At 43.7% G+C, this 27819-nt stretch overlaps 1 protein-coding gene and 1 pseudogene across 3 annotated transcripts; both read right to left on the bottom strand.

The window, feature by feature from the left end:
• Window positions 1-1079: 1079 nt before the first annotated feature.
• Window positions 1080-19001, bottom strand: LOC109899752 (alpha-actinin-2-like). Of its 3 annotated transcripts, none has more exons than XR_004211618.1 (22): window positions 18705-19001; window positions 15322-15436; window positions 15118-15237; window positions 14823-14909; window positions 14544-14631; window positions 14161-14239; window positions 8955-9036; window positions 8335-8420; window positions 7806-7898; window positions 7387-7617; window positions 6997-7144; window positions 6503-6653; window positions 5610-5718; window positions 4787-4927; window positions 4474-4656; window positions 4223-4357; window positions 3954-4133; window positions 3610-3756; window positions 3140-3212; window positions 2699-2764; window positions 2379-2537; window positions 1080-2186 (listed from the first exon to the last, which is right to left on the bottom strand). XR_004211618.1 is itself a non-coding variant. In XM_020495251.2 (22 exons), exons 1-22 carry the CDS (start codon window positions 18834-18836, stop codon window positions 2028-2030), a joined length of 2769 nt encoding a protein of 922 aa, XP_020350840.1. In that variant the 5' UTR covers window positions 18837-19001; the 3' UTR covers window positions 1080-2027. The 3 variants fall into 3 exon arrangements, 2 of the variants coding, with proteins under 2 accessions (XP_020350840.1, XP_020350839.1); XM_020495251.2 differs by having other exon boundaries at window positions 3605-3756; XM_020495250.2 differs by lacking the exon at window positions 3140-3212 and having other exon boundaries at window positions 18705-18836.
• Window positions 19002-20266: 1265 nt separating this feature from the next.
• On the bottom strand, window positions 20267-27457 carry LOC109898867 (prolyl 4-hydroxylase subunit alpha-1-like; annotated as a pseudogene).
• Window positions 27458-27819: the final 362 nt, after the last annotated feature.

Raw genomic sequence — 27819 nt, forward strand, 5'->3', positions numbered from 1 at the left:
TGAGTAAAGGGTTTGAATTCTTGTGTAAATGTGATATTTCAGTTTTTTATTTGTGATAAATTTGAAAACATTTCTTAAAACCTGTTTTTGCTTTGTCATTGTGCGGTATTGTTTGTATATTGATGAGGGGAATAAACATTTTAAGCAACTTTAGAATAAGGCTGTAATGTAACAAAATGTGGAAAAAGTCAAGGTGTCTGAATACTTTCCGAATTCACTGTATGAGGAGAAATCTGAAGTCTCTACTCAACTGTTGATGTATATCCTCTGTCTGATTCCTAGTTCATCCACTAGAGAGCAGTAGGAGATCATATGATATCTCTTGGGCACTTGAAACAAATTGTGTCTGGTTTGGGTAGTGAGCCTGACATCTTAAAATGAACTTAGCGATCAGGGCTTTCAAGTTCAACTAGCTTTCAGTCTCACGCCAGAATAGAGGTTCATCCATGTTTCTGAAATGTTAAATTTCGAAGTTGTTGCTAATGTCAAATTTCAAGTTGTTTAAGATTAAGTTTTGGCATTAACTACACATTTGTAAGGATAGGGTTAAGCTTAGGCATAACTCAGAAATCTTAAGGTTAGGCATTAACTCCGAATGGTTAAGATAAGGGTTTATGTTTTGGATAGGCTTAAAACAAAAATCTCTGGATTCGAACTTGATCAAACATCCAAAAGACATCAGCTGACTTAATAAATACCCCTCTTTGTCAGGGAGTTTATGCTTGTGGAATATATGCCTACTACATTTAAAGAGGTGGTGTCAGGTAACTAGGCTACGTTATCCCCACTTTTGTCCTACATTTTGGCACAAAATGGCTCAATTTAGCCTCTCTGGGCTCATAATCACACTCATACAGTAGCCTTTGACTGCAGGAATGCTACCATTGAGAGCCCTTGACCTGCCAATCTTATCAAATGTAGGATATTCACATCAGATTTTGCAGATCATTTTTATTTGATTATATCCATGTTTGAATTGTGACTGTCATTTTAACTTTCATATAGCCTACTTTAATCAACTTCAATGAAAGGAAATATGGCTTTTACAGATTAGGCCTAAAGAATAGAAAAACACAATGTTGTATTTAACTGCACTCTTTTATTATGTAAAGAAAAATAAACATCAGTGATGATCAGGAAGAGGGTTTATTGAATAATCAAATCACTTGAAACTACAAAGTTTACTGTCAACAGTCTCTCAAACGGTCAAATGTTTATTTTTGTTGCTTTGGATTGAATAGTACATGGATTCTCTTCTCCCTCCCTGTCTTCAAATGGGAAATTCCAACTGCTTAACAGGGGGCAGGCTGAGAGACAGGCTTAACCCTCTTTGAGGTTTGATTCAAAGTATGTAGGAATCTCATAGGATTTAAGGAAATAAGCAATATCATCAAAGAGGCAACGTTGTTCCAAGCTCCTTATGCTCTCAAATAAGAAAATGTAACAATTATTTCTCTTAGCTTTGGGTGTGAGAAATATACTGTACATTGTTTGTTAACTGTTCAACCTATTATTTTAGGAGCAGGAAACATGAGCTATGATTTTACCACAAGTACATTTTGGTTACATAAACAACATCCCACTGGAAACCAGCATCAGTTCAACATCTAACTTCAATGTTTTTGTCTTATTCCCAGTTAGAACTCATACTGTAGTTCCTAATAAGGCACTGAAAGAAGATGAGGAGAAAATGCTGACTATTAGCCTGCTATTTTTCTGTTATAGCTACATATCCAACTGCCGCTATTACTGTGGTCAATAAACATATTATATCGAACTATTGTAGCTTATATGATCATGTTACTCCTTAAAGCAGATAAGAAAAACTGTTATTCTGTCTTCACTTCACCGCAGAACTCATATGAGGGAAACTATTGTGTTACAATAAGTAGCTAAATGTACTGTATCTACCTATTGTGACTCTAACATAGGTAACCGCCTCTCATTTGTGTGTTTGGTTAAAGGGAATTTCATCCAGACGTATTGGGTGGGGTCAAGAGGTCACTTTTGGGCATCATCTTGCAGGGTTAGAGGTCACTCTCTCCATAGAGGGCAGTGGAGAAGGCGGTGTAGTCTAGCGCCCCTGCGGATCCCCCTGGGCCACTGTAGCGGGGCATCCTCAAGATGCAGTACTCTGCCTGGTCAGGGGGGAGCTCTCTCCTCAGCTCCTCAACCAGGATGTAGGGCTTTGGAGTCGGGAGAAAAACAGAGAGAACACGGGCTCATGTAGGTAAATCCGCTTTAGCAAATAATAATCTGACAGAATAATATGCATGTTGACCATTGTACTGAATCTGCCCCATCTGTGTGATTGACATGTTCCACTCAATTGTCACACTCCTGTTCACTTTCTCTCACACACACACACACACACACACCTTATCGGCTGCCAGGATCCTGAAGGATGCCACAACCTGCTCGGCGGTGTCTGTGTCAGCGGTTTCTCTGGTCATAAAATCGATAAATGATTGAAAAGAGACCATGCCAGTGGCACTGGGGTCAACCAGCATCATGATACGGGCAAATTCCACTTCACCCTGACAGACAGAGAGAGAGAGAGAGATATTAGTGCGAGATCAGAGACAAGAGCACTGATATCTTTGTTCGTTATTACACAAAGAATATTATCAATACCGCTTGGTATTAGTATGCATTATTTGCATACTGTAATTCTGCGTGAGAACATTGAGACCCGTACCAAATCATAACCCATGGAGATCAGACAGGCCCTAAAGTCATCAGTGTCCATCGCCCCGTGTTTCTTCTGTAGTCGGAGGTCAAGGGTCATAGGGTGGAGGTTGGGAGTGGGTCACCGCACAGGGAGGGGATGGGATAGAGAGGAGGGAGGGAGACCAAGAGAAGGTGGATGGTAGAGCAGTGGAGATCCGGTAGGGGAGAAGACCAAAGCTAACATCAGAAACATGGACACATACACACAACCACAGACGAAAGCTGCTACCGCCAACATAGCCATAATGTAGTGTATTATTTAGAGCCCACTATTGAAAAATAGATAGAACTAGGAAATATGTGAGGTAGCAGCAGATTTGGTCTGTTCTAGAAGGATGGAAGAAGCCTAAGTCGTCAATGAGAGTCAGTCAGGAATCATGAAAGGTTAGAGGTCAGTAGGGGTGAGTACCTGATGTTCATTGCCCACATGACCAAGGCTGATCAGACAGGTCTTGATCTCTTCACAGTTTTCTTGTGTTCTCCTGGGACCAGGTGTTAGAGTTCACTCAGAGGTGTCACACACACACACAAACACACACATGCAAGTGTCCACTGTCCATAACATGCAGCATTACAACAATGTAGAACCAATATAAAAAATACAAATTGTATACATACATATATTATACAGAAAAATTGGAATGGTATTATGTTTTAACCATCTAAACAACCAAGGCCACAGAGCAGTGACCATTCTATTACAGTATCAACAACAACATATTACCCCAGTTTCCTTACTCAGCTTCTGAATAAGATAGGCATGACAGTAAAAAATAAATAATTGTCAGTGGTATTATGCTACTTAACATGCCATGCAGGTTAAGTGTTATTATATGAGACTGAGAACCGGGAGTCCAGGGTGTGGATCGTGTACTGTACCCGGTCAAAATGGTTGAAGGAGGAGCGGAACTCGTGCATCTGTTCCTGGCTGATGCCCTTGGCATCGCGGGTCAGGATCTGGGTCTCGATCTCGTTGATAGTGCGGGCGATGGTGGTGAGGAGGAGCTCCCAGCCCACACGGATGTGCTTTTACCATGACAATTAAACACACCGACAGATATAGACACAGAAAGACAGATTAATCAGCTGTCAACAATGTATTCCAACAATGCACTTTGGTATCTCGATGACATCCATCATCATTATCCCCATGACCACATCTAATCTATATAGACCGCATGTAGAGACTGTCTCTCTGTGCTCTCTGTACTGCTCTGCAGTACCTCCATGGTGTAGTTGGTATGCTTGTTGTCAAACACCAGGGACTCCTGGATGTGCTGGTGGTCTCCCTCCAGCTTGTCGATGTTGGGCTTGTAGGTAACGATGATGTGCTCAAACTGCTTCAGCTGGGTCATCTGGTCCTCCAATGTACCGCCCACCCCCAGGGAGCAGTGCCCAATCTCCTGTCAGAACCAAACAAATTAGCAAACCAGGTTTTTGTTCCGGATCCAAGGGTACCCTTAGACACTAAACTGATGGCTGACTCTCTGACCTCCATCCTTGTCTGTATCCAGGGTCCTATGAGGTTAGCCTGGGTAGCAAACAGCCGTCTCAACCTTTCATTAGTATGCTGCCGGGCTAGCTCCTCCTGGAGGGAGCCTTCTCTCTGGGGAACGAGCTTCTTCACCTGGTCAGCAACATGGCAACAACGCATACATCAATCTGACAGAAATTGGCTGTGTATGTGCATGCGTGAATGCATGTGTGTCTCAAGTTTATGTATGTACATTTTCAAGGTTGTACCTTGTCCCACTTGGCGAGGAGCTCCTCTGTGGTGATGGTGCTGTAGAGGTTGAGGAGGTTGGCCTTGATGCCGTAGCTCTGGGAGATCTTCTGCACCTCGTTGTGGATCCCCAGGATAGCCTGTCTCTCTCCGTCTGCCTCTGGGAGGGTGGCCTTGAACTGCTCATGGGCAGAGATCAGGCTCTGCAGGGGAGAAGGAGAGGAGAGGTTGCAGTGTACGTAGCAAGTACTTTGGGCACTGAACCAAAATGACATGCTGCAACATTTGCAACAACGGTAGGATGATTCAATTGTAACAGCGAGTATTACGTACTTGGACCTCATCGATCGTGTGTACAATAAACATATCCTGCAGATCCTCCATAGCCCCTTCCATCCAGTTGTTGAAAGGTGCTGATCTCTTGGCAAACTCCAGGAACAACTGATCAATGGTTTCCAGCAGCTTCTCTGTCCTCTGGAAAACAGGAGCGAGAAAGAACTTTGCCATTCATCTCATTGACAATTCATTAATATTGCTTCACCTGTTTGGGATGCTAATCCCAGGATGCATCACATTGACGTGAACCAATTGACCCCTGAGTTTGGCAAGATGGTCTGCATGGATAAGACCACTCCCTTTGGGCAGGGGCAGGTGGCAGACAGCAGCCCATGTCAGTCACCCTAATCCCAGGCCTGGATAAAGGTCTTTTGACATTTGCAGGTCATGAGCGTACAGTATGGATCAGAGGGGCTCAGAGGAAGGGGACTGTGGGCATCCTGCCAGCCGGATACTGTACAGACAGCCATATCTACATGATTGTGCCTTTAGTTCTTCCCCTTATCTCGGTCAGAAGACTTAGTGGGCAACCAATAATCAGCTGTGTCTTCATTCCCAAGACCCAATCCCTAGCTATTGCAATAGAAAATACATGAGATGTAACTTTATTATGGATTAAGCTGACCTGTGAACACTCCACCCCAACCCAAGGTTACGTCATTCACTGCTTTACTTCCTCAGTTCTCAACTGGATTGATGGAACTGGTTCTCTTTTCACACTACTGAGATGTACTGTGCCGGCTTGCTTTTCACTGGGTTTAGCGCAGTTTAGCTGAGAACATAGCATGTCATGTCCCTAACCTCAACCCCCTCCACTCACCTCCAAAGCCTCTCTCCTCTTCTGGGTCAATGTACCAAGTTGATCCCACAGATCACAGATGCTCTGACACCTCTTGTTGACAGAAGCCACACCATGATAGTCCAGCTCACTGCACAACACCACAGGAAACATACAGGTCAATCTAGGGCTGAGAAGTGTACTGTGTTTTACTAAAATAATACTGGTATTGATGCATGGACCAGTTTGGATTTTTACTGTACCTTTTCTAACAGTATTTAAAATTTGTATTTGTTACATTAAATAATTTAGCAATGTCAATCATGCATTTTTATTGCCAGTAAGAAACTGTTAACAGCTGACAACTACTAGCTAACTTGCTAGCAGACCAAGTCAACAACTTAGAGAGAACAAGCTTGCCAATTAGAGACCCCCAGAAATCATCCGACTGCAATATACTCCACTGAAATACAAACTGCAAGTGAATCCATTGAAAAAACATGGTCACAGAGGAGAATAAGTATTCTTATGAAGGAAAAGTGACTTATTTACGAAATAGAGGCACACAAAGACAAAACAAATGTGGTACAGTGTGGAAATTAGTTCAGGAAATGTAGAAATGTACAAAATTGATGAAAATGAACAGAATGGAGAAAGCCCAATAACATAACATAAAATGTATTTGTTGCCACACCTAATCACAGATAACGTGCATCATACCATATTTATGTATTTTGAAAGTTCTATATCTTAAAAACTTGATTGCTTACATGCAAAACATTTGGGGACTATATCAACAATGGACTGGTTTTTGGGTGGAATTTTCCTTTAAGTAGAATGCAGATAGTATACCTTGTCAAAGCCATGATTTTAGGAATAGGATTTGGTAGGGATGATGGTTAGGAGTGAGGAAAAGTTAGAGGAAAAGTCCGCACTTGAGCTCCTGTGCGATGGCAGCGATCTGCTCCACCCTGTCCTGGTGAGCAGCCAGGTCACTCTCAAATGCCTCATGTTTCCTTAGCAACGCCCGCACCTCCGTCAGGGTGGCAGTCTCGTAGTCCTTCTGAGATAGAATCAGCTCTTTACCTTCACAGAGAGAGAGTGAGATAGAGAGATTATTGTTTATTTCACTTTTGTATATTATATACTTCACTTGCTTTGGCAATGTTAACATGTGTTTCCCATGCCAATAAAGCCTTTTGAATTGAATTGAGGGAGAAAGAGAGAGAGACAGAGACAGAGAAAGCGAGAGCAACGGCCATGAATCTCCCGTTAGTCAAAACAAATGCTGAAGATTTACTCTGACATTTTCCCATTGAAAAATCTCAAAGGATTTGGAGCTAATCACTTACATTCAAAGGTCAAACTCTAGACATACCAGAGACATAAGTAAACACTGCACAGACAGACAATAATAGCCCAGACTGACCACTAGCCCAGGTCTCATGGGTGGTGGCTTTCTGGCAAAACTTTTCAGCCAGGTGGTCCAGTCTCTCCAGCCTGCGGATCTCGGTCAGAAGCCACTCCTCATAACCTTTCTCAGCCCCCTCCAGCCCCTGCCATGCACTGGCTATGTCCTACAGCAACATGGAGACACAAAGACACGGGTCAAAAGCAGCAAACCATCACGCTCAGTTGATATGCTATTAAAACAGCTTTTTAACTTTATCAACATTCTGGTAAGAGTGCCTTGGTCTTTACCTTGGTCTTTTGGATTACCTATATCCATAGCTATCTATAGCTACTGTACTTTGACTGGTAGCTTGTGTTTCATTCGTTTTATAGGATTCATCATTGAATGTTGGGTGTTAACACTTACAGATACCATCTTTCCTTCAGAAGGCATAAAAGCAGGCCGGTTGCTTATGCGCAGCTTGGTCTGCAAGGTATTGAAGCTGATCTCCAGCTGACACTTCTCCTGCACCTTGGGGGGCTTGTGCATGCGGCGGTAGTCCCTGAAATCCTCCAGCTTCCTCTGCATCTCAACCATGGTCTTCTCTGCGGCCCTGTTCTCTAGCCATGGGGTGGTCCGGCGGATCCACTCCAGTAGCTACGGAATACAGAAGGTAATGATGGAGTGGAGCTATGGGGTTTGTGTGTTGTTATTCCTCTCAAATCAATTAAGTTGAATTGGACTTTGAATTTGATTTGAATACTTGGACATTTCCAAGTGGGGTAGAAGTATGACCCTAAGAGAGTTCACCAATATGAAAGCATATATCCAAAAGTATGCTTTACCTCGCTGGCCAGCCTCTCGTATTCCTCCATAAGTTTCTCATTCTCCTGGTTCACATCCAGAACTTTACAAATCCTGTTGGCTGCTGTCTCAGCCTACCAAGGGGGAGGAGGAAAGAGAAATGAGGTCAGAGAGGAAAGAGAGGTGAGGTGAGGGTGTTGTCGCATATCTAATGCAATTCCTCATACAATTACCCCCCACCCCAAGCAATCTGTGTGTGTCGTTTCAAAAACATGCATGTCAATGTCAAACTCACAATTGTACATGTCAATGTCAAACTCACAATTGACCAACTTAGTATGATGTCAAACAACTTTCAGGCTAGCGAAGAGAACAGACCAGGGTATGTGTTTTTGGTAGTGACGGGGAAATAAGACCTTAGAAAATTTGAATGATTGGATTATCATGTGCTTATTTTAAGTGGAATGATTGACACATGGTAACCATCATCAAATGATTTGGGGATATTGTACATAAAACATATTGCATTCACAAACTCGATTCAAATTGTTCATGGTGCAAGCTGTATACCTGCTCAGCTCCAGCAAAAGCATGATAGAAGCAGGAAACATAGGTCATGATAGCTCTCTCATCGGGCTTAGGAGTGTTGATGATGTCTACAGTGGGGACGGAGGGACAGAAGAGGGTGACGGACAACAAGTAGAGAAGGAGGAAGACACTCAAGGTGGAGACAGGAAACACAAGAGCACCGACAGAGGAAAAGGACCACAGATAGAGACTCCACACCTGAACGTCTTAGCCCAGGGCTATCCTGGAAGGAAAGTGGGCTGGTCTATGGCCAAGGGGTCTAAACAAGGACCTAAAGCTTGACCAATGTGCCCTCACCTTCTGTACCATTGCAAATGTGTGATACAAACTGGACATATAGGTCATAACAGTCCTGTTGTCTGGCCTTGCTGCACTTATCAAATCTGTGGGATACCAGGCACATAGGACTTTATCATTACAACGTTCATACAACTACAGACAATCTTCCTGGCAATCTCCTCCAGACAATCCTGCAACAAAGCCTATAGTCTGACACCCACCATTACAGTACCAAATAAGATGGTTCATGTTTTCATATTGAGCAAAACAAGATGCCTATAGCTAATGCCGAATTCAAACGTTGTTTCCTTAGAAGACATTACCTTCTGCGTCCAGCATCTTAGGAATATCCAGGTGCTTCTCTGCTATTTCAAAGGCCAGGTTCAGGTTCCCCATAGGATCATCCTAGAAAACATACGTTCCAATTATATTGTTACATAGCAGTTAGCATATAGCTGTCTTTCAACGCCACCTTAACACCATTACACTTTTTAAAACTAAGATACAGTCATGTTTTCATTTACATTTAACATGAAAAAAACGTGCACATGTACAGTATTTGAAACCAGATTACAAACTGTCCTGCACCCAGTGATGTATTAACCAAACAGGTGACAGACAGTCAGTAAGTGTCTCCTCACTAATGGGGTAGGGTGAGTCAGTTTGTTTAGTGGGAGGAGAGGGCTCATGCTGCTACTATTGTCCTAAGTCTGTTCCACTGATGCCGGCTGAGGGGGGAAAGCCTGGTACAGGACAGTGGCAGCTGCAGGGATCCAGGGGGGGCAGATACCCATGGGCCTGTTCCCCACGTGGAGCCATTTCAGCAAGCTAACACTCATGGCTTACTGAGCCCACTCACCTGGAGCCAGACATGACAGCTGACAGGGCCTGTCTGGGTCCAATGCATTTTTTTTGGGGGGGGGGTGCAGAGGTGTGTGTGTGTGTCCACGTGCATATTTTATGAGAGAGAGGGGGGACACCTCTACTAAAACTGGCTCTTTTCTGCATTTTAAACAACATTCTGAATGGTTTGGGTTGCCCAGATCTATCAATTTTTATGTGTATTCCCAAACAAGAGTGGATATAGTGATTGCCCTATAAAGAGCTGCCTCATTTAGAGGTATCTGCCCACCACAGCTGAGGTAAACCCTGGGCTCTATTGGGATGTGGCTCATATTTCTTCATCTATTCACAGTCAGGGCTAAGTCAGTTCCGCCTCCTGGGAAAACCATAATGGACTATGTTACTTTTTTTTTAGATGAACAAGGATGGATGTGTACTGTAAATGTAATTCGGTATTATAGAGGCCACAGGTTACACAGTGGAAGGACACAAATCTGTATATTCCACACTGTAGAAGTCTACTCTTTAAAGTTACAATCATCACATATTCTCCAAAAAATACATACAGTTACAGGGTACTTATTTTATTTTTTTTACCCCTTTTTCTCCCCAATTTCGTGGTATCCAATTGTTTTAGTAGCTACTATCTTGTCTCATTGCTACAACTCCCGTACGGGCTCGGGAGAGACGAAGGTTGAAAGTCATGCGCCCTCCGATACACAATCCAACCAAGCCGCACTGCTTCTTAAGTAACACAGCGCGAATCCGACCCGGAAGCCAGCTGCACCAATGTGTCAGAGGAAACACTATTCATCTGGCAACCTTGGTTAGCGCGCACTGCCCACCACAGGAGTCGCTGGTGCGCGATGGGACAAGGACATCCCTACCGGCCAAGCCCTCCCTAACCCGGACGATGCTAGGCCAATTGTGCGTCGCCCCACGGACCTCCCGGTCGCAGCCGGTTACGACAGACCCTGGGTGCGAACCCAGAGTCTCTGATGGCACAGCTGGCGCTGCAGTACAGCACCCTTAACCACTGCACCACCCGGGAGGCAGTTAGGGTACATTTCTGTTTCCCAGGACACAAACCTATTTTATGTACCCCAAGGGTCCACTAATGATTATTGATGGTACTGATCTGTACATTTGCTGAGCAGAAAAGGTACACATTTAAAATGTATTGAAGAAAGGTAGATATTTGTACCCACCATTAGATACAATGATGAATCGAATCCACCTGTGCCATCTTATTGACAGGATTTATGCATTGTAATGGTGGGCCTCGTTAAATAGGAGGGGTGGCTTACAGTAAGTTATTTTTGGCCACCCTTGAGTGGAAGTTTTGCACCAGTTTAAGTGGTCTACGGTTATTCTAATTAAACGTTGAGCAGATCTGCTGCCAGTTCTATAAAAGCTTGCATAAGAGCAATTAAAGCACACTAATATATAAAATAAATAAATATATGTAATTCCCCAGTGTGTACTAGGCTTGGGCGTTATACTGTGTATACCATATACCAAGGTATTTGGAAATAGCCGAGATGAGGAGGGGATTATTTAAGATACTCGCGAAGAGGTAGGGTTTCAGGTGCTTTTGGAAGATGGGCAGGGACTCTGTCCTAGCTTCCAGGGGAAGCTGGTTCCACCATTGGGGTGCCAGGACAGAGAAGAGCTTGTACTGGGCTTAGCGGGAGCTACTCTCCTGTAGGGGTAGGAGGGCCAAGATCCAGAGTTGCAAAGCGCAGTGCTCGGGTTTGGGTGTAGGGTTTGAGCATAGTCTGAAGGTAGGTTGCTGATCCGTAGGCAAGCATCATGGTCTTGTAGTGGATGCGAGCATCGACTGGAAGAACTTCGGAAGGTTGAAAACCAGGCGGGCTGCAGCATTCTGGATAAGTTGCAGGGGTTTTGATGTCACAAGCCGGCAGCCCAGCCATCTACAAAATTGCTTCTAACACTCTACAAACTGGATGCAGTTTATCACAGTGCCATCCGTTTTGTCACTAAAGCACCTTATGCCACCCACCACTGCAACCTGTATGCTCTAGTCGGCTGGCCCTCGCTACATATTCGTCGCCCACTGGCTCCAGGTCATATACAAGTCCATGCTAGGTAAAGCTCCGCCTTATCTCAGTTCACTGGTCACGATGGCAACACCCACCCGTAGCACGCGCTCCAGCAGGTGTATCTCACTGATCATCCCTAAAGCCAACACCTCATTTGGCCGCCTTTCGTTCCAGTTCTCTGCTGCCTGTGACTGGAACGAATTGCAAAAATCGCTGAAGTTGGAGACTTTTATCTCCCTCACCAACTTCAAACATCTGCTTTCTGAGCAGCTAACCGATCGCTGCAGCTGTACATAGTCTATCGGTAAATAGCCCACCGCTCTTTTGCACACCAATATCTCTACCTGTACATGACCATCTGATCATTTATCACTCCAGTGTTAATCTGCAAAATTGTAATTATTCGCCTACCTCCTCATGCCTTTTGCACACAATGTATATAGACTCCCCTTTTTTTTCTACTGTGTTATTGACTTGTTAATTGTTTACTCCATGTGTAACTCTGTGTTGTCTGTTCACACTGCTATGCTTTATCTTGGCCAGGTCGCAGTTGCAAATGAGAACTTGTTCTCAACTAGCCTACCTGGTTAAATAAAGGTGAAAAAAAACAGTGAGTTGCAGTACTCCAGATGGGAGATGACAAGTGCCTGGATTAGGACCTGCGCTACTTCCTGTGTGCAGTCGGGTCGTACTCTCATGATGTTTTAGAGTATGATCCCGCAGGATGTTTATCCTAGTTATTTATCCCCCCCTGGACAAACATTGAATATTGAAGTAAGACCGTGAGATCTTGTTAGTGTGTGTGTGTATGTGTTTATGCATATGTTTATGCATATGTACAAGTGTGTGTGAGTGAATGTGTGAGCGAGTGCATGTGTACTAAGAGTCAGTGCAAGGTGTGGAGGTGGTCGGTCCCGGTTCAGGAGTTCAGCAGTCTGATGGCTTGTTGGTAAAAGCTGTCTCTGAGCCTGGTTTGAGATCCGATGCTCTGATACCATTTGCCAGACGGTAAAGGAGAGAACCGTCCGTGGCTGGGATGTGTGGGGTCCTTGATGATGTTACGAGCCTTGGCCTAAATGTACTGCATGGGTGGGAGCCTGGCCCCAGTGATGGACTAGACCATCTTCACCACCCGCTGAAGGGCTTTGCAGTCAAAAGCGGGGGCAGTTTCCGTACCAGGCCGTGAGGTAGCCAGTCAGGATGCTCTCAATGGTGCAATGGTAGAAATTGGAGAGTGTCCGGAGGGACATGCCAAATTTCTTCAAACACCTGAGGAAGTAGAGGCACTGTTGCACCTTCTTCACCAGAGTGGTGTTGTTGAGGGACCATGTCAGGTTCTCAGTGATGTGGACGCAGAGGAACTTCACCTGTAACATTATTTTACATTATGAAGATTACCATAGTTTCTCAGAACAGTCGAGCCAGTCAGATGTTTGTTTGTAAATAGCACAAAGGGAGAATGTGGGAGATGGTGAGTCCAGCTGTGTATTTGGTTTGACTTGCTAGTTAGCTAAGTGGCTGAATTAACAAAGAGACAGAACATCATAGAGTGCTTTGGATTAGTTATCTGTACAGCTGCGACTGCTATCTTGATTTCCTTGCGTTTGTTATTCTCTCTGTTCTCGGTTCTCTCTGTTCTCGGACTCCACACAGACACAGTATGCACACATGCTGCTCCAGAGCCTTACTACTACACACTGCACACACAATTCTACACACAACAAAGTCTACTTTTATGAGATTTCAAACACTACTGTACCTACACATATGATACCTTCAGATTTTGAGAGTTGATTAGATCTGGCCTGTGTTTGTGTATCAGGGCACAAAAGGCTAAACCTTCCTTCCAGCTTTATACAATAGTGGGTCATTCAGGTGAGCATGTCAGTAAGACAGTGAATGCAGAAATCAGTAAGGAATAGATTGGGTGAGTTATATCAGGGGTTCATTTCATTTTGGGGGGCAAAGGGATCCATGGAATAAGTTAAGATAATAAGATATTGGTATCCACAGTACCGCACCAATGATACATTTTTTAACTCAATACTATCACCCCTGCTATTTTTTTTTGACATAAATGTACTGTAATTGAATCTTAAAAAATGCACAGTTTTCTCTCTGCCTCATGGCAAAATGTGTAGAATTGAAGGATATTAGCTTTAAAGCTGCAACAACAAAAAATATCTCTGCCTTAGACAAAATGTGTAGAATTGCAGGAAATTAGCTTGAAAACTACAACATTTTCTCTCCAATGCCAAGAGGCAGGACTTTTAAATTTTATTTCCTGGGCCTGAGAATTGGTTTGTCCAGCCATGTAGTGTAAAAGTCCTTGTTGGCCATTTTAAACACACTTGTGTTCTGATCATGAGGGAGTCCCTGATGAATTTGCTAACACAAAAGGTATCCCTGGCCCCAAAAAGTTTGAGAACCCCTGAGTTACACATAATGAAAAACTCTCTTATTTCTGCTTCTCAAAAGTCAACCCACCCACATCATAACGTTCTATTAATCCACGCTGTGGGAAAGACTGGAGTTAATTTTATGGACATAGGGAACCCTTTTCTGTTAGTATGTGGGAGGCACCAGACACCATCATGGTTAGTGATTGGGACACACGAGAGACCTTGTTGAGCTTAGCATAGTCGATAAGGTCAGGTCTGTGTCTGTGAATCAGGGCGCAGAAGGCCAGTCCGTCCTTCCAGCTTCACCAGCAGGCAGCAGAGAGAACCAGGTCAGAGGTCAGATTGGCATGATAACTGAGTAAAGCAGAGGTCTTTGCATCTCTTATTACTTAGTACTAACACATTAGTATAGAAAATAAGAAAATAGAAAAATACATATTAGGCAACTTCAAGGAGTCTTAAAATTCAAAATCAAAATAACAAAATGATCCTTGGTATGACCTTCTTAAAACAATTACATATTGCTAAGTAGAACACCATCAACCCGGGGTAGACAGTGCTTGGACTCTAAAGGGTCAGGAAAAGACTCAAGAGTGTTCCTCACCTAATGTGGAAGTTCTGGACATTGACATTTCTGTAGGGGGCAGTCTTTCTCTGGCACCACAAGAGAAGGCCTTCCTTTGCAGAGGTTTCTGAAAGGAGAGAGAAATATATGTTCAACAGCAATATTCCCCAGTGAGATCTCTATTTCATTAAACCAGGAAGGTAGCTGCAGTATAAAAACACTGGGAATCCATATGCAGGACATAACTTATTATACAATAATAACAAAGGCAGGTTCTTTTCCTCAAGTACGCTATTTTGTTAGAATTGTTAATATTACCTTCTACAGAGATGTCCTGGATGGCAAAGCGGAGGATGATGGTCCATATCATTCCCAGAGTCATCTTAACGTTACCATCCACAATTTCTGAAGAGAAAAAAATCCAGCTACTATCAGATTCATCACATAATTGTAAAAGTTCATGTAAAATGGTCTGTCAAGTTTTAAAACATTGTGGAACACTCTACCTTTGATGAATAAGACCTGCTTCAGTGAATTAGATAATTGATTATTCAAATGAATCAAAATATACTGAGCTGCCAACAGGTAAAGTACAGGCCAAATGAAATATCACCTTCAGCTCCAATAGAGACGAGTTTCACTCCCTTGCTGGTGATGAAGTCTAGGGCTTTGTTGACATTGGCAATCTTGTGAAAACGCATCTTCCCTCTGTCAGGCTTAGGTAACCTCTCACCTGAGGGAAGGAGCAAACAGCATTACACTCTCTGTGAGTACCAATCAATGTATTCAACTATCAATTTTAGTCAACAAACAGTACCTGAAATAATTTCCAAGAGAAGCATGAGTTTGAGGCCATTCCTGAAGTCGTCCTCAATGTTCTCAATCTGTGTTTCTGCTTTCCGCAGGTGGGAATTACACCAAGCTGTGAAGGTCTACAAATAAAATGATATTTTGGTGAGTAAAATACAAATAGGACAATGTAAATTTCACATAACTTAGGATGGGTTTGAGCATTGATGGTAGAGAGACTTTCTGTGAGCTAATCAGAGAACATTGAGTGAGTTTTCCATCAAGGGTCTTATTCATCAAAGGTAGAATGTTCCACAATGTTTTAAAACTTTACAGTCCATTTTACATAATTTTCCAATTTACCCTTTCCAGTTGAAAGTGTTTGCCATCTATACTTTATGAAGGTAGCTACTGTAAGTGTATCGCTTGGTTGTAACATACTATAAGATAACAGCTTAGCATGACTTAGACAGAGGCCATCAATTGTGCTGACTGTGGTCCCTATGGCAAGTGCCACATATTGAGATGAACCTATTTGTCGAGGGTCAGCAAACCCCTAGGTTTCAAATTTCACCTTCCCTCCAACCAACCTACTGCCTATAAAGGATAAAGGATCAAATTATTTGTTCTCCGATAACGCTCATGCTTTCTACTGTATCCTTATGCATGACTTAAATATTACAACTCTCTCCTGCTTATATTAAGTCACTCGATCTCACAACAGCAAACAGAGCCCAGAGGCAATCAACACTGTATAGATAAAAGCTTTGAGAAGATCCCAGCTCACATTCCTGATGATCAGTGGTGGAAAAAGCACTCAACTGTCATACTTGAGTAAACGTAAAGATACCTTAATAGAAAATGACTCAAGTAAAAGTGAATGTCACTGAGTAAAATACTACTTGAGTAAAAGTCTAAAAGTATTTGGTTTTAAATATACTTTAAGTATCAAAAGTAAATGTAATTGCTAAAATGTACTTAAGTATCAAAAGTAAAAGTATAAATCATTTCAAATTCCTTATATTAAGCAAACCAGACGACACCATTTTCCTGTTGTTTTTTTATTTACGAATTGCCAAGGTCACACAGTATTAATTTAGAGACGAAGCATTCGTGTTTTGTGAGTCCGCCAGATCAGATGCAGTAGGGATGACCAGGGACGTTCTCTTGATAAATGTGTGAATTGGACCATTTTCCTGTCAAAATGTAAAGAGTACTTTTGGGTAGTACAGAAAATGTATGGAGTAAAAAGTACCAAATTTTATTTCAGAATGTAGTGAAGTAGAAGGTTGCAAAAATATAAATAGTAGAGTAAAGTACACATCCCCCAAAAACTACTTAAGTAGTACTTAAAAGTATTTTTACTTAAGTACTTTACACCACTGCTGATGATATAAGGTGTTAAATGTAGCCTGTTCTGGTGGCTCCAGTGATAAGAGACAGGAAGAAAACATTTTAACTGAATTTCAAAATGATAGGAAAATGTCACATGCATAGAGTGCATTCTTCTCTTATGTGTTTCTCTTTGAAAACAAAAAAGCCACACTTTTACTAAAATGAATACAAGTATCTGATCATCAAAACGGATAAGTGGAACTATAGCCATATTGCTTTCACTATCTATCCAGTCTTTCCAGATACTGTATGTGAATACCGAAAGGGCAAAGGCTAAAACGGGCTATGGGCCTTAATTGAAATACTCAAATGTGCCAATTCTTGCACGTGTCACAAACTGAGAGTGATCTACAGTTTATTGAATGGGATACATTGAACATCCCTTCTCAAAATGCCTTACTGGATCAGCCTCAATTAGACTCCTTACATCCAATCAGGAATGTGATCTGTCAATCTGCTTCCAGCTTTCATCTACACAGTGTTGACTGTACTGTGCATAAACACAGAGAATGTTTGTATGCTTCAGAGACATGTATTTTCAAGCCATTCCAGTCCACACAGCATGACTGGGGGAGTGATCCTCTGGCCCTTAAGAACCTTAAGTTCTTATAGTACATAGCCTGGTCCCCCAGAGGGCTGTGGGTTAACGCCACCCGCCCGGAGAGGTTGCCCGGTGGAATGCCTGTCTAAATTAGGAATGTTAGAGGCTTTGGAACAAAGGACGCAGCATGACAAAACAGACCAAAGTGTATGTGACTTTGGACTGCTGCCCCCTCGTTAAACATGGCTAGTCCTCCAGACCTAACCCCGCCAACCTCATTCCTCCCTCCAACAGCCCTAACGTTCAGAGATAAATATATTCATGAACCATGTCCAATAGGGACCAACCCTGTTATTGAAGGAGGTGTTCAAACCTATGAACTGGTTGAAGGCTGTTTATTCATTATTTTCACTCTTGGTTCCAAGAATCATGCCTAATTTGTCTCCGTTCACCAAACCCGGCTGAATCAGTTGGCACCTGGTACAGTCAGGTGGCACACCTAGCCTGTGCTAGAACATGGTAGCCTAATTGGCAAGTTAGTGTACAAAGGTAAGGACAGTTCAGTGTGCCAGCAGGTCTCATTCAAGGGCAGCCCTGTCATCCCTGGTGGCTCTTACTGGGTAATAGGATTAAAGTGGAGGGAAAGCTAATAAAGAGCCTTAATTAAGATGCCAAATAAGTTACTGAGATCTGCAAACAAATCTCACGTGGTCAACACTGCTATCCAACTATACCATGCTTATACCATGCAGAAGGCACCCAGTAGGCCTATAGGTCTTAATTAGCATGTACCTAAAATACCCACGCAAAAAAAGATTTGCTTTGCCTTGTTAAATGAAGATAGTTGAGACACTGTTCAACCTCTTCCATGACAATAAAGTGTGAGCATTTCTGAAGGAAGACATAGTGTAACCTCCTCCTGTATTAAACCAGTTGACAGATAGGCTACTGAGTCGGGGTCCTATATTCAGATGCTTGGTACAGTATTTTGTGGTTTCTATAAACAAATTAATTCCACACCAAGGACACTTGATTAACCCACTATAATGCCTTTTGGTCTCGAGGTTAAAATTAGATATAGCATCCATTCTAATCCCAAGCACGTCATCGTGTGTTAAGAAGCATCTGTTGACAGTTCACATTCCTCGCGTATCAGTGGAATGGCAGCAGTTCGAGAGCCGCTCATTGAGCTATTGTTAGCTGGTACCCATCGCATCTGTCCGTCAATATTCCCGTCAACTGGAGCCAAGACAGACCCCTGGCTCCGTCTGAACCCAATACCAGGAACCAGAGAAGATTTGAAGTCTGAGCTCAACGTGAATAACTTAATATTTAATTATCAAACCATTTGGAAATGCAAACAAATGTTAATTTGCTGTCATGTAAACTCCCAAACCGGTGCGTAAAGTACTGCAGTGCATAATGTTCATTTGTTGAATTGGTTATATGCATGTCATCATCTTCTCTCGATTTACCTTTCTTTGCTGTTTTTCCCAGGCAGGGTCCAGCAACATGTCCCTGTCCCACTCATCCTCCTGTATCATGTAGTCCTCCTCATCTCCGAATCCGTTGTCATAATGCACCGTCGTCTCTATTTGGGTCATCATTGCGTCCTAAGTATTTCTATTTCCCCAAATTCACTGCGTTTTTGTCTTCCAATATCCTCATGTGTTTTGACTCTGATAATTGAATTCTTGACCTGAGATGGGTAACTTCCACTCTCCCTCTCACTCCCTCTTGCCTGTGTTCTGTCTGGCCGCAGTTGCCACAGCCGGACAAGTGCTGTTATCAGTTAGTACTGACAGGTCACGTGACAGGCGCGTTGTGTATCAGGGCTCTACTGTATCACTGCTCTACTGTTCACAGACCCACGGGCACGAGTGCCACACACACACACAGACACGCGCACACACGCAGGCAGGCAGGCGGATAAGTATTTGTTTCATTAATATAATATCAGTATGATTGTAAGATGGATAGTTATATTGTCGTAATGATAACTCAGAGTTTCAAATGCTATCATCCGTGAAAATACATTCTGGAACAATAAGTGCTTTCACATCTGAGTACACACAGAGGTGCTCTAGGACACCACAGCATAACTGAAGTGATTAGGACGAGAAGACATTGCTCTTGGAATTTGATTCCCAGGTTTGGACACTGTTACTTCCAACCTAAGAGAGTATGATTCTGGAGACCTAAGGAATATGATTCTGGTGATTCTGCAAGCAGGTCTTAGCAGTGACTTAACACACATGCGTATGCACACACAATTATGTATTTCTGATGAAACCAAACACACTCTATCAATCACAAACGCACAGCGAGGCCTCCTCCCTAACTGTTCCATAAAAGCATCCCCTCTTCCAATCAAGCAGGCCAGAGTTCTGACATGGCCCCGTGTTCCAACAGCTGACAACAAACACATGTCTCCCATGTAAACACACATTTTTCACCCCAATTTCGTGGTATCCAAATGATAGTAGTTACAGTCTTGTCTCATCGCTGTAACTCCTGTACGGACTCGGGATAGGCGAAGGTCGTGAGCGTCCTCCGAAACACAACCCAACCAAGCCGCACTGCTTCTTGACACAATGCCCATCCAACCCAGAAGCCAGCCTCACCAATGTGTCGGAGGAAACACTGGCGGAGGAGGAAACATTGGCTACCGTGTCAGCGTGCACTGCGCCCGGCCCGCCACAGGAGTCGCTAGTGCGCAATGACACAAGGATATCCCTGCAGCCGGCACAGCTAGCACTGCCATGCAGTGCCTTAGACCCCTGTGCCACTCGGGGGCCCTAAACACACACTTTCTTTGCATGAGAGAGTCCATAGCATCTCTCACATCCAGAGATGCTTTTATAAATCATCAAAGCCTACTTCTTTCAGGTATTTGAGTGAAAATGGCCTACAAAATACCCAGGTCAACAAATGAGAATAAAAAATAAAAATATCACTCAGGTGGGCAGCAATATACTTGATTTCTGTAGAAAACATAAATTTCACACTTCCAAAAAGATTCCTGCACATTCGAAAAGACATACAAACACAAAATGGGTGAATTTTATCAGATATAAATATAATCTTTCTTCCTTGAGGCCCCCAGATAGTATTGCATAAAGAAAAACAATAAACAAATTACACCCCAAGCTATAAACAGATAAACATCAGATAAGATTGTCTGTGCAGTACGTGGGAGTGTTGGAGTGTATGTCTGTGTGTGTGCTGTGTTTGTGAAAGAGTTATGTTAATACAAACTGGAGTGACTTGACATAAGACGTTGAGTGAACATTGACCTGAATTGACAAAAAAGTAAATGGCTTACTATGGACTAATTCACTTAGAGAGGAGCAGAGACTATATATGAATTACACTAGAACAGAGCTAGACTTGCAGTCATCTCCAGAACCTTCACTCTGAAATAACCATTTGAGCTGTGTACACACAGAGTCCATAAAGAGTGCAAACAAAGTCATAAGGATGAACACACAACGTGTTCATTTGAGACATATCCAACAGCCTTGAGGGCACCATGTCAGTCAGAACACCACTAATACTGTCCAAACTGCAAGCCCCGAAACACCCTGGGCTCAGAGGGGAACAGAGTGGGGGTAAGGAGCAAATGAGGGAGGGAGGAAGAGGAGGAGGAGGGATGCCCATGGCCCCCTTTTCATAGACTGAAGTGTTAGCAGAAGTGTTCTCAGGTCCTAGGGTTCAAGAGGAACAGCGGGAAAGAGGAGGAGGGGTGTGAAAGGAAAGCCTTCACCCTTCATCATGCAGTCTCATTCAGGCCACAGGGTCGTCTGAACTCCTGCCTTCGTTCATGGATCCATTTGTTTGATACTGAGGTTGACAAGGAGGATAGAGAAAGATGTTAGCTGCCATAGCCTGGTTTGGTAAAATGTCTACAGTACTTACAGAGATTCATTTAGGTGGTTTCAATACACAAACTCACCCCACTTGTTGCCCACCAGTACTGGGCAGGCTGCGTGTCTAGTACTGTAATCTCCCTCTCCACTGGGAAACAGGTTGTAACAGAACACTGCAGTCCCCTGTAATACATTACACACAGCAGAGAGAGGTTAAAGGGAATGATGTAACTACCCTCATACACATTGGCCGCAAATATACACACTCATAAGCATTTAGTCACCTTTTTCGGCCATACTACAGCACCCACATCTGGGAAAACTGTAGCTCCTCCTGCTGCCACATCACTCATCTAGAATCGAGAAAACAAGAACTAGTCATCCACTATTATCTTATTGGAATCTTCCCTAATGTATTTATTTTAGGTGGGTGGGGGTAAAGACGGAAGCAGTCCCATGCATATAGAGATACTCACATAGAAGAGCCAGGTTGCTATGCGGTTTCCAGTTCCCAGCTCTTTCAAGGCATCAGGCTCATCTTTCTGTAGAAAGAGAGAGACTAGGTTATCATGACATGATCAATATGAGCAAAAATGGCACATCCTATGTGTAATCCAAAAACGTCTTACAGCAATAATGTGTCCAGTTATAAATCAGGGCTGCAGGGCAATACTAACCCGTCCAAAGTCAAAGTGTGGCTCATACTGCCCTCCCACACTGTAGTTTGCAACCTGAAAAGCAACAAAAATTTGAATCGTGAGATCATTCATTTTGGAAAAGTAACCGTCAACAATCCCAAACAATGACACAAACAAACACATATTACCTGCAACTCTTCTGCAGTGTCCATCGCCAGTCCTGTGAGGTCCTCAATCCGCTGGTTGATCTGGTCAATCAATGGGTGTTCATACGCTGTCAGCCATGCACTGGGACAGGGGAAGGACACAGGGGTTCATGGAAAACAGGTCAAATACAGGGTATATAAATTGTCACAGGGGGGCAGTAGAGTCACTATAGGACAGCAGTTATTAGTGATGAACAGTATAGAAGAGAGAGAAACTAGACAAACCATGCTGCAAGCTACTGCTGAATAGGAAATATATAAACTACAGTAGGTTAATGCGTTACTTGCATTCGATAGATGAGCGGTGGGAGGAGCGGTGGGAGGAGCGTTGAGAGAGGAAGAGGAAGGACTTGAGAAAGCGGCCCGACAGTCTCCAATCAGCTCAGCATACAGTGGTGGGAGTGTCTGAAGTTTAGGAGTAACTCAATAAAGTCATGTGTTTCTTTATCTACTTTTCAAGAACGTATGCCTTCTATAGGTCAAAGCTTTCAGTTTGCAGTCATAATGTGAGCCATCCTTTCATTCAAAGACTTAATCATGGACACTCTTACTGACAGTTGTGGCTGCTTCGTGTGATGTATTGTTGTCTCTACCTTTGTGCCCTTTGTGCTGCTGTCTGTACCCAATAATGTGTGTACCATGTTTTGTGCTGCTACCATGATGTGCTGCTGCCATGTTGTGTAGCTACCATGTTGTCATGTGTTGCTGCCTTGCTATGTTGTTGTCTTACATCTCTCTTTATGTAGTGCTGTGTTGTCTCTCTTGTCGTGATGTGTGTTTTGTCCTATATTTTTACAGTATTTTTTATTTTGAATCCTAGCCCCCGTCCCCACATCAGGCCTTTTGCCTTTTGGTAAGGCCGACATTGTAAATAAGAATGTGTTCTTAACTGTCTTGCCTAGTTAAATAAAGGTTAAATAAAAAATAAAAATAAATAAATGTGGCCTGAGACAATTCTGGAGGTCACAGGCTTGGTTGATGACTTAAGAGGCACCAGAGGAGAGTCTTTCACCATCCACCCAGGCCCAGTAGTCTAAACTGCCCACTCCAATAGGGAGAGAGCCATTCTGACTGGGTGTCATGGCAATGACTTCTTTCATGTATCATATGAAGACATCACAATTTCTTAGATCTCTCATTTTATGGTCCACAACATTATTTTCATTTTTCTGGGTCATGCACCACAAGCCTCAGTGTGCAAATAAAAATGGTAAAACCACAGACAATAGCATTCAAATGGTGGATTCTCTGCTTAATAGATTTGCCATACACTGCGTGAAGTGAGAGTTGTAGCAGTTGTGGTCGCAATGTTTTCAAGGACAGCGGGCTAGAGTTTGAGTTTACGGCATCGGGATGAGGTCCAGGCCAAAGGCTTGGGTTCAGACATCTGTTCTCCACACACCATACATTTTTATTAGATACATTATTGAATCTCTCTCATCCTCCCCAGTGCAATACACTGTCTGTATTACTTAATACTGAAAATCAAAACTAAGATGAGTGTTAGTCTATGTGATGTCTCAGTAAAGTGATTTATTAGAAGTTGCTGTTGGGGGAGTGAAGACAGTAAAACAATTAATTGGACATGATACAGTGCTGGTTAGGTCAAAAAGGCTCTCTTCCTACAAATTCTCTCCCCTGCTATGACTGCTCTCCCACTTTGACCTCGTTGTCAATTCAAATGAGGTTCACGCTCAGTTCACCACACACACAGTTGCACATACTTCCACATGAACACACAGAAGCAGACACAGACAGACACACACATGCACACACTCTAGCAAACACACACACAAATAAGCACTAATTTGCAGTAATAGGCAGGGACAGAAAAAACAAAGTGATGTGGGGTGGTGGAATGGTTGGTTCTATTATTAAAAATAGGACGTTTTTTTTAAGTATCTTTGACTTATGACTGGCATGTTCCCATACAATCAGTAGTCTGACCATAGATTTGGGTTGTGTGTGTATTAGATCTCCACAAGGGGGCACTCACTGTTCAACAGGATCATATATATATATATATATGAGAGCGAGAGCGAGAGCGAGAGCGAGAGCGAGAGCGAGAGCGAGAGCGAGAGAGAGAGAGAGAGAGAGAGATATTCACTGCAGGAAAAGGTGGTGAGGTGGCCCTATATACTCAAAGACCTGCCGAAACATGGATAGGTCATCCTGGGGATGCAGGTCAGGGTGGTATGAGATGGATAGAGACCAGAGGCGATGGGGAGTCTCTGGAGCCCCTAATGTATTATGCCCTTTGACCCCTTACCTCTTGGAGACTCTGTACAGGGCCGTGGTGAGTTTCCCAGTTAGAGGGTCATGTACTGTGGCGCGCCTTGGCTAGTTCCCCGGGCACAAGAAAAAACAATGAAGGAAACAAAAGAAAGGGAGAGAGGTGTAACATACACAACACAACAATATAGGAAGTAGAGGGAAACGGGAAGTGAAAGAAACAAAGAGGAGAAAGAGAAGCAGATCTGGTCAATGTTATTCCGGCATTATGCCAGGGGTTGTTTCAGGGCCAGTCCTTTCACCCAAGGTTAGTATCAATTAATGGTTTATGCTGTAGATTAGGAGAATGCTAAACTAGTGATTACATTAGTGATAAAAGGAACAGATGATTCGTGAAAGGACTGCTCCTGACACACCCTTAGTTGGCCAAAAGCAACTATGGTATATAAACAACTACATCTTTACACCCATACGTTTATCCCCCCCCCCCCTCCACTGGGTTAAAATCCTAGAGCAGCTGTAACTCCTGAGCAGAAGCACATTTTCACCACTTTCAGGCCATACACTCTTCTCTCCTTTTTATTAGTTTATACTCTGAACCTCTAGAACGCCCTTGGAATCTTCTAGAATCTGACTTATGGTTAGACTAACAAAATTTGTCAGAGAGAGAGTGGAGGAGGGTCTAGTCAAAGTAAGATTCTGTGCTTCTGCAGAGGAGTCTTCAAGCCTAGGATGGAGGGAGGAATGCGGATCGGACTCAGAGGCATAGGCCAGTGGCAGGCGTAAGAGGAGGGGATTGAGGTGGGGTGAGAATGGGGAGATGTGTGCCCCCCTCCTGCTCCACCCCTCCCCTCGACCCCATCCTCTCCTGCTGCCTGCATCTGGCTGTGCTTTACCTCTTGCTGATCCTGTAGGGGGCAGTCTCGAGCACACCAGTGATGGGGTTGGAGATGGTGGCCCGGCGGAGCTGTAAGCCAGGGAGAGGGGGTTTACAGGATATCCTGACACCACCTTCATCGCCCAACTCCATGCACCAGCCTCTGCTCTGGGTGGGCTTAAAGGGCTCAACCTACCTACACTTTCATGGCTCTTTGATATAAGTCAATTGTCATTGACTCGATCAATGCATACTGTGTCAATAGTGTTTATGTTTAGCATTAACATTGCCAATTCATTCTGCCTTCCAATGGCCTCGAAGCTGCAGATACACAGCTGCAGCTGGTCAGACAGTTACTAGTATGAGTATCTTGATTACCCCAGAGCAACGACACAGACATTACACTTCTGTAGGACCATGAAACCCTTCCATCACACACTTCTGTGTGGCCATGACACCCTTCTGAACCATTATTACCTCAATGTAACACACACACACATCCCCGACAGAGAGTGGAACTTACCCTGGGCTTGGCCAGTTCTTCGACCTTCTCGATGTCGCTGTGAGAGATGATGTCATGGTAATGGACGATGTAGGGCCGGTCCCACTCGTCCTCCTGCTTCACCGGGCTCAACAGGTACTTGGGGTGACTGTGGTTGTCATAGTAACGGCAGAAAAGCTGGCTCTGTCTGCGGGGGGTCTACAAGGCAGAGATGGGGAGGGTGGAGGTAAGAAGACAGATAGATTGACAGATAGATATAAAGACACAAGAAGAGATGTGTTCACTGTGTGTGTTTGAGTAACTCCTCCTCACCAGCTTGATGCCCTCCCCTCGACAGAGCATCTCATAAATCTCCCTCTCTGGGACAGGCTCCAGGAAGCGCATCCTCTCCTTGGAGGCATCCCTCGTCTGTCTCTTCGTTCGCCCCTTGCCCTCATTCTGGGCCTTCTGGGCCTCCTCGGCCTGGGCCTTCCTCTGCTTTGAAACTCAAAGTACTTCAGGTTGCAGTTGGCACGCTGGTGTTCCGGGTCTGGTGTGAGGAGAGAGAGAGAGAGGGGACAGTGAGATGAAATGCTGATGCTCATACAGTAACAAGACAAGGAAAACTTTATCTCATTTTTAAGATTCATGCTCAGCGCTACTGACTATCTGGATGACTAACTTCAGATCCTACTGCCACCTGGGACATTTTATGAGTAATCCTCTATCCCAGTTTATGCTGGGCATACAGGACAGTATCTGTTGTTCAATGATTCACCTGGAGGGCATCGTATTCCCTCAGCACTTGTTAACAGTTCAGGTCCTTCAGTGTGCTCTCATTTTCACTCCTTTAACTTTCTTTGTGTGTCCTAAGTTTGACCCCACCCCCAGTGTGCCTAGTTTAATTCTGAGCCATGTTAGGTTATCTCACCCAGTATGAGCAGCCTCTTGGTGAGCTCCAGGGCCCTGCCTAGCTCTCCCTGTTGGTAGATGGCATAGCTGAGGTAGTCCAGCACGGTATCCTTGTCCATGGTGGACTCCTCTCCTTCGTCCAGTTGCTTCAGGGCCTGTTCCATCCACAGCTCAGTGTGGTAGTAGTCCACCTCGCTGTAGGCAATCTTCCCCAGCTCAAAGCAGTCCTCCACCGTCATAGGGCTCTTGTGCGTCACTCCTGTGCATGAGTCAGTGGTTACAAATTTACAAATTACAAAAGGCCTCAAGTTCTCTCTCTAGCACTCCCTAACCCCTTACCTGGCAGGTCTCCTGTAGAGATTATGTTGGTATACAGCCTGTAAGTGTCCTAAAGTCTGAGAAGGGCCTTGGCTGCGCCTGTCTGGTCCTCGTCTGTAAGGAAGTGTTTCCTCTGGAGGGTTAGGTTAGAGATGAAGCCTGATAGAAAGATGGAAATTGATTGATCATTGATGAGGATGCTCACTGTGAGTATACAAAAGACAAACAAACATTGTAGCAAATCTCTAAGTTTAACACTTATCTGTCGTTGCTGTTTTGTGACTACTTTCAACATCCTTTTCATTCTTTCTAATGTGACCCTCATTGTGTAATAATGTCTAACCGTCTGTGGTGTCCTTCAGCACCAGGCTCTCCAGGTCTCCCCATTCTGTGTTCAGCCTCTTCATCAGTTTGAAGGCGTTGACCGGGTATCCCAGGAAGCCCTCGGGATCCTGCATGGCTGTGGCTGACAACACATCCAGCTTCTCTGCCCACCTAGGAGAGGGTTTGGGAGAAGAGACGCAATTCAGCAACTCTGTTTGTGTGTGTGTGTGTGTGTGTGCCCGAGCGTGCGTGCGTGTGCATGTGTGTCTGGACACTCACAGTTTGACCTGGTTCAGCTTCTTCTCCTCTGCCGTGATATAATCATTCAGTGAAGTGACCAAGTCTTTCTCTGTGTACAACAGATCTGTCATGTGACCTAAGGGAGGAAAATACACACACACATTATCAAACTTTATTTTAAGTGTATCTAAACCAATAATACACATAGAGATAAGGAATACATTGTGTACAGTATAATTCAACTTCCGGGTAGATAACAATCACAGTATGTGCTTGACATTTCAGACAGCCAGAGAATTTATTTCATTGGAGCAGTGAGGGCAGACCAAACTGGGGCATTAAGGGCAGACCAAACCGGTTTCTATTTCATAGGAGAGGGAGGAGCCTCACCGATGGATGTGTAAAAGTCACTATGGGCTGAGAAAGTCTGGAGCAGGCAGCTCAAGACCAGTAAACACCACCAACACCGTCGCTCCATCCTAGACATACTGGG

This window comes from Oncorhynchus kisutch, linkage group LG11 (genome assembly GCF_002021735.2).
Source record: "Oncorhynchus kisutch isolate 150728-3 linkage group LG11, Okis_V2, whole genome shotgun sequence".
Taxonomy (NCBI): Eukaryota; Metazoa; Chordata; class Actinopteri; order Salmoniformes; family Salmonidae; genus Oncorhynchus; species Oncorhynchus kisutch.